We start from the raw sequence: 7,899 nt of genomic DNA on the forward strand, positions 1-7,899 counted from the left end.
AATGAAACATTTCTATTTACCATTTGTTGTATTGATCTTCATAAATGAAATGGTAACAAAATTTATAAAAGAGAGAACAAATGATCCCTAATTAACGATTTCAACAAATTAATTACCTCCTAACAACCTTTGAACAACTTAATTACCTAAATAATATTTGTATATTACAACCCATGAAGTATCAAATATGTATAAATAACGTGTTATTTATTTTTCAGTCAGCAAATCTTATTATGTCTTATGTCTGTTTGTTCAAAGACGTTTTCACTGCAGAGTGTTTGTTTTTACTGAAGATATAAGATAAAATATGTTTTATTCTGTCTGCAATCTAGCAGACTTTGAAATATGCTTTTAACTGCTGAAGTATTAAGTTATTTTGCAACACTCTTCACTATTCACCACACATACCTTTATGCAACATCTTCTTTACTGACATGGTTTGCATATCTTTAAACAAAAACATCTTAAAACTAAACACACCTAACCCTTCTACTGCACTTTGACTTTTGTTGACTTGAAATCGTTAACTTTTACTGTAATTGAAATGTGACTTCAAAAGATGCACGCTAAAACAGTGGACTAATTGAGTATCTTCGGATTTCAAACGTCTTGATAATTAGAAGGGTAGTGACAACACCTTACATATGACATTTACCAATTTTAACCACAAGTTGTTGGTGTTTTGTACTCATTTATAAAAAGTGATAACTCCTAAATTATACAGTTTTTTAATAACATTTTGAGGAGTTATCTTAATATTTTTGAGTCATTTTAATGCCAAAACATGCTAAAATGGGTAAAAATGGAAAAAAGGTATTTCTAATGATTTTATCAAAATTATGTATTAAACAGGATCAAAAATAAAGAAAATTGCAAATCGGCTACATGAAGCCGCCGACAAGGATACAAGGAAGCCGCCGGCTTGGAGCTGAATACACCAGAATGTTCCAGAATCGATGTAAAATTGAAAGAACTTGTTGATCAAGAAAAAGGCAAAGGAAGGCGTCGGCTTCATCCTGAAGCCGCCGGCCTGGTTGACACGGTTTCTCAACTTATCGACCAAGTTCAAGTAAAAATGGAAACAAAATCAGAAAGATCTGGCGTATCTTTAAAGCCGTCGGCCTGGCCTGAAGCCGCCGGCTTGAGTATGTCGGTTAAAAGATTTAGCTTGCGGATTAAGTTTAACTTGCACAAGGAGTTACCGACTCAAGGCAAGCCGCCGGCTTCCCACTGAAGCCGCCGGCTTGGCCACCGAACTTAAACAGTATAAATACAGGCCTCTGGTCTCAGTTTTCATATGTATTAGTTTTCAGAATTCAATAATTCTGGTTAGGTCGTTTTTTTAGGGGTTTTTCTCTAAACCATTAGGTTAGATTTAGTCTTTGTAATCAAGATTCAAGTTTTAATTCAAGTTATTTTACATCTACCTTCTTTTTAAGGTATGATTCTATCCTTATTTTATTATTTTATTATTTTATTTATTTTATTTACTGTATTCTTTTCTGTTCGTCTTCTGCTATGAACTAAACGTTCATAGTGGTTACGTGGACGAAGATTGAACTTCATCTGAGAATCAGATGAAGCCGCCGGCCTCATCCTCAAGCCGCCTGCTTGATGGGAAGGAAGCCGCCGGCTTCAGTGCTTCATCCGTACAGTTTCTGGTTCTTTTCCAGATCTGTATGGTCGAGTTTCTGTGATGATATTTGAACTGTTTCAAATCTGTTTTGCTTAAATATACTTGTTTGTCATGCTTAATGATTAGATAACATGATTTTAGGGTTGATTAGTACTTGATCCAATGATCTATTATCCGATTCATGCTACTTGTTTAGATCTAGTCCATCAAACTTGTTAAATTGAATTGCATGCAACTAAGTTAAAGAGCATAATAGTGATAAACTTGTTTAGTTGGAATTACACTTATATAATAGAGTTTGATATTGTTAGGCTTAGTCGAAGATCCTCTATTTGGATGTGTTTAATTAATGATTGCATGAAAACTAAGTAGTAATTGACTTTCAGCTAGTAACTTGAGTTGATCTACTTGATGTTTAATAGCTTATACAATTTGTCAATCTATTTGCATGTTAATCCGCATCATAAGATTGATATGTATCATGTAATTGAATTGAATGCTAAGAATTTAGATATTAGTCATGCACATCACATGTCTAGTATATGCTTTAAGTCCTGCTTATTGAATGATATGCAACGCTTGTCTTAACCTGCTTAGGGATAATAATTGGTTTATGATTGTTATCTTGATTAATGTTAATATAAGTTATGAAGCTTGCCTAATATGATTCTCGTATGAGTTATTCGTTCATGTAGCTGCTTTCGTTTATAATTGTTTAATTTGAATCTTTACTTTCTTGTTTTATTTTGTTATTTTGTTTATCTTAAATCATCTCTTTCCTAAGAGATAAGAATCTATCCAATAAAAGATATAAAAAATATCCTTAGTTCTTTAATAAGAACTAAGCTATAAACAACTCTTATCCGCATCTACGCTCTCTTGGGACGATAACCTAAAATACTACATCTGATCGGGTTTTGTTGCTCGTTAGGGTGTTAAAAGTGTATTAATAAAGGTTTTATAAATTTAAAAGTTTGAAAGGCAAATTAAGCACTGCACACTTTTGCACATCAAAAAGTTTGTGGAATAATAATAATAATAAGTAGTTATTAAAAAGTGAAAAGTTATTTGATTGTATTGTAGTAAGTGAAAAAAAAATAAAAAAATTGTTCGTAAGAAAAAAAATTCTTTTCTAAAAGATAAAAGTTTTGCGATTATTTGTAAAAAGTAAAAAGGTTGTATCCTCATTTGTAAAAAGTGCAAAATTTATGTTGAAAAAAAAAAACTTTTGTTCTCATATGTGAAAAGTAAAAAGTTTTTGTGCTCATTTGTAAAAAATTATGTTTTAGTATTTGTGTTCATTTGTAGAAATTAAAAAGTTTTGTGCTTATTGGTACTATTTATTGTTTTTATGTTTTAGAAAGAGGCACTGAAGTCTTGGCTTGAGTGGTATAGAATGCAATTTAACTTGGGTATTGTCAACCCAAGTTCGATTTCTCACTCCAAACGGGAGTTTCATCATTTGATGGTACTGTCAATATCAATGCGATTTGGGAAGGTCTTGGGGATTTTCCAAACCTTCGATGGTATAGTCAACATCGTCATGAATTGGGTTTCCATCTAAAGTTTGTGTGGTTGGCGTATGATCGCGAAGGTAGTTAAGTCTCCTTTGGGTGATGCTGATACTCCGTAAACCCAAAACCCTAAACCCTAAACTCTAAACCGTTCGTGTAAAAAACTCATTTTAAACCCTAAATCTAAACCCTAAATCCTAAAATCTAAACCCTAAACTCTAAAATCTAAACCCTAAAACTCTAAATATAAACCCTAAATCTAAACCCTAAACTCAATTAGATAAAAAAAAATGGTGTAGAACAGGTGTAGAACATCATGTTCTACATGTTGTTCTACATAAAATGTAGAACCAAGCCTAAAGCATCAAAATGAAAAATTGTTCGATCATCTCCATTTTTGTTCGGCCGCCAAATGTTTTTGCTCGACTAAGTGGTTCTCACGGTTCTCAATAAAAAAAGTTTTCATTTGATCCATTTACTATATATATATATATATATATATATATATATATATATATGTCAAAAGTTCAAACGAGAACCATAAAAAAGCAAGAACTGCGAGAACTTTTAATTTTATAAAGATTTTTACATGTGAGTACATTGAATCACCCATAAATGTTGATGGAGAGTAAGAATTAACATAAAATAGTTTGGAAAAAACTTGTATTTTACCTATATAATCAAATATATAGTTTCTCGGTCAATTTGTTTGTGAACATGTGAATAATTTATATAATTAACAATTTAACATGTAGTTTGTGGTCATGAACATATGTTTGTTAATGATATATGCATTAATTAACATTTTCATGTAATTTGTTGCATTTTAATGCATAAAAACTATGAAATTAAAGAGTTCTCGCAGTTCTCGCTTTTTTTGTGGTTCTCGCAGTTCTCGCTTTTTGTGGTTCTCGTTTGAACCTGCATTGTAATTTGTGGTCATGAACATATGTTTGTTGTTGCTGTTGTTATTGTTTACATTAATAATAACATAATATAATACAGACAAAAATGTGTAAAATTAGATACTCGGTAGTAAATATGTACCATTTATTTAGTTTGTATAATAAATACATATATATACACATTAACTATCTACTTTTAATATAAAAAAATTGAAAAATGTATCTGTAGATAACGCATGTCGATCAATGTATATCTGTTGAATCATTATTTTCTGGTTAATTGTGCTAATTAAAAGTTACATATATGCTAGCACATGTTCTTATTCAAACTACTAATACTACACCAACTGTTAACAGATCCAAGTGGGCTGCAGAACATTCTTTAGGCTTGACATCTTTATTTGGGCTGGCTACGAACTGGGCCTACAAGTGGTCTGGTTATCCATTGTAGTGACCGTATCGGTATGCAATGTTTTGAATGCAGAGGGGTCGTCCACCTCTGTGATCACTGAAATCAATTAAATGACTTGTGAAGTTTTACTTATATATTATTACTAGTTTTATGTGTTAGCATATTATGTTTAGGCCCATATGTTCTTTGTAGGGCTTGGCCCATATTATAGCCTATATATATCATTATATTGTATGTATTGTAAGTGGAATGACAAGCATTTTGTCTAACCAACATGGTATTAGATTAATAATCTCTTCCCTCCACCCTTCCACCTATCCTTCTCTTAATTTCTAACCCTTCATTCTCTGATAGGAAAACCATCGGCCAACACCTTTTATTTCCTAATTACCTTTTCCTTTCACACTATCTCATCACCTTCTACACTTCATCATCTGTTCTATAATCACCATGTCTACATATGACAAAATTTATAAAGTCACATCTATCACGCATCTAATCCCAATCAAACTCGATCTAGCCAAATTGAACTATGCTTATTGGAGCGTGTTGTTTACTACACATTGTGAAGGATTCGATGTCATCAAGTTTATTAAAGGCACATTGACAAGTGAAGAACAACAAGCACCTACATGGGCCAAGGTCGATGCCGTGGTCAAATCATGGATCTACTTAACCATATCCGGACCTCTTCTTGAACGTGTTCTTAAAGCTCAACCAAAAACTGCATACGAGGCTTGGACACATCTACAAAAGATCTTCCTCGATAACAAACAGATGAAAACTAATGAACTTACATCGGAATTGCGTACCTTGGATATTGGCAATCTGTCCGTCAAAGAGTATTTTCGTCGGATTGACACAATTTCAACACTTTTAAGCAACCTGGGATCCGACATGAAAGAAGATGATTTGGTGAACTACGCTATTAACGGTCTTTCCGATAAGTTCTCTTATGTTTCGAGCATAATTTTGCATCGTGAGACTCTTCCTACCCTTGAAACTGTTTGATCGATGATTATTATTATGGAGGAGTCACGTATGAAACGACGCGATAAACGGGTTCCCTCCATCTTGCTCACGCCTTCCAGTCCTACGGTTCTGGTCACTCAATCACATAATCAACCTGTGATTTATCGTAATTTTTCTCGAGGTAGTTGTCGATTCGGCGAGAGATGTCGTTATAGTCATTCAACACCACCTCGTGGCAACACATTGAGTGGAAATAGCGCTAAAAATAGCGCTGGAAATATTGGTGTTCGATCTCAGAATGTTGCTCCAGTTCACCATCGACCTAATAATTCCTCCTCACAAGCCAATCTTATGCGTGTAATTGAAACCCAACAACAATTGTTAATGGCCCAACAAAGTCATGGTCAACCACAGGCCACAAACCATAACTTTCCTTCTTTTTTTGCAGGTCCTACGCATGGTTCTAATAATGTTTACAGTGGGTCGCAAGCTTTAAATAATATGCATAGTGGGCCTGGTGTTTTAGGTCGTGGGCCTGTCACATAAACAGTGGAGCTTTTCAACATGTTGGTGGTAGTGGGCCTCAACAGGCCTTTATTACTCAACCTCGGTTTATTGGGCCAAATTTGCGTACATATTATCCAGGATGTGAAACTGTTTTGCCTCAAGCCTTTAATACATTTACTTTACAGGATGTTGGTGATACTAAATGGCACATGGATACAGGTGCCTCCACGCACCTTACTTCTTCTGCGAATACTCTAAAACGTGTCTTTAATCATCGCCTATATCCGTCGGTTGCTGTTAGTGACGGGAATTCCATTCCTGTCATTAACACCGGTTATAGCACTTTGCCAGCACTCCACCGACCCTTACACCTAAATAATGTCCTTGTAACACCAAATATTATTAAAAACCTGATTTTTGTTCGTCAGTTTACACGTGATAATAAAGTTTCTATTGATTTTGACGAGTTTGGTTTTTCTATGAAGGACTATCGGACTCGTCGGCTCTTTCTCCGATGTGACAGCACGGGTGACTTGTATCCGGTCACGGGATCTCTCTCTAAGCTCCTTCCCTCTGCCCAACTCAGTTCGCATACTACGTGGCACCAACGTCTTGGCCATCCTAGCAAGGATATTTTGCGGCGTTTAGTTTCTAGTCATATTATCTCTTGTAATAAAACGAAGTCGGACACCCTTTGCCATGAATGTCAACTTGGCAAGCATGTCCGCCTTCCATTTTTCTCTTCTACATCTAATGTTACTGCATGTTTTGATATTATTCACTCCGATTTATGGACTTCTCCACTTCCGAGTATTAGTGGAATTAAATATTATATTATTTTCCTTGATCACTTTTCTCACTATATATGGGTCTATCCGTTACATAATAAGTCTGACGCATTTTCAAAATTCTTGCACTTTCGTTCTTTTGTCAAAACCCAATTCAATACTGAAATTAAAGCTTTTCAATGCGATCATGGTGGAGAATTTGACAACCAATCTATCCACCAGCTGTTTCTCACCAACGGGATTCGCATTCGATTCTCGTGTGCTCAGACCTCTCAACAAAACGGGAAGTTCGAACGCATGATCCGCACGATTAACAACTTAATTCATACACTTCTCTTCCAGGCTCATTTACCTCCCCACTTTTGGGTTGAAGCTCTCCACGTGGCCGCCCACCTCCTCAATATCCTCCGCAATCAATTACGAGATTCCTCACGTTCGCTTATATAAATCTAACCCCAACTATGCCCTGCTTCGTGTATTTGGCTGTTTGTGTTACCCTCACCTCAACACTACCAATAAACTTGCCCCACGCTCTACGCCATGTATATTCTTTGGCTATCCATCTAACCATCGTGGTTACCGATGTCTTGATCTCACCACAAATAAAATAATTATCTCTCGACACGTCACTTTTGACGAAACCACCTTCCCCTACGGTTCCATTTTCATGACCCGTCCTAATCCATCTGGACGAAGTCCATATCGATTATAAACGATTCACAATAGTTGATTACATCGCGAGGTACTTGACCTCTATATGATACATTTTACAAACATTGCATACGTTTTTAAAAGACAAACTTTCTTTACATCGAAAATTGATGGCATGCATACTATTTCATAATACCTCCAACTATAATTGACTTAATAATAATCTTGATGAACTCGACGACTCAAATGCAACGTCTTTTGAAATATGTCATGAATGACTCCGAGTAATATCTCTAATATGAGCAAATGCACAGCGAAAGATTTCTTTCATACCTGAGAATAAACATGCTTTAAAGTGTCAACCAAAAGGTTGGTGAGTTCATTAGTTTATCATAAACAATCATTTCCATTATTTTAATAGACCACAAGATTTCCAGTTCTCATAAATATACGTCCCATGCATAGAGACAAAAATAATCATTCATATGGATTGAACACCTGGTAATCGACATTA

The 7,899-nt window shown here is 34.9% G+C and overlaps 1 protein-coding gene across 1 annotated transcript; it reads left to right on the forward strand.

Annotated features, from left to right (window-relative positions):
- The first annotated feature begins 4,917 nt into the window (after positions 1–4,917).
- Positions 4,918–5,478, forward strand: LOC139869997 (uncharacterized). Its single transcript, XM_071857854.1, has one exon. It carries the CDS (start codon positions 4,918–4,920, stop codon positions 5,476–5,478), a length of 561 nt encoding a protein of 186 aa, XP_071713955.1.
- The last annotated feature ends 2,421 nt before the right edge of the window (positions 5,479–7,899 follow it).

This window comes from Rutidosis leptorrhynchoides, chromosome 10 (genome assembly GCF_046630445.1).
Source record: "Rutidosis leptorrhynchoides isolate AG116_Rl617_1_P2 chromosome 10, CSIRO_AGI_Rlap_v1, whole genome shotgun sequence".
Taxonomy (NCBI): Eukaryota; Viridiplantae; Streptophyta; class Magnoliopsida; order Asterales; family Asteraceae; genus Rutidosis; species Rutidosis leptorrhynchoides.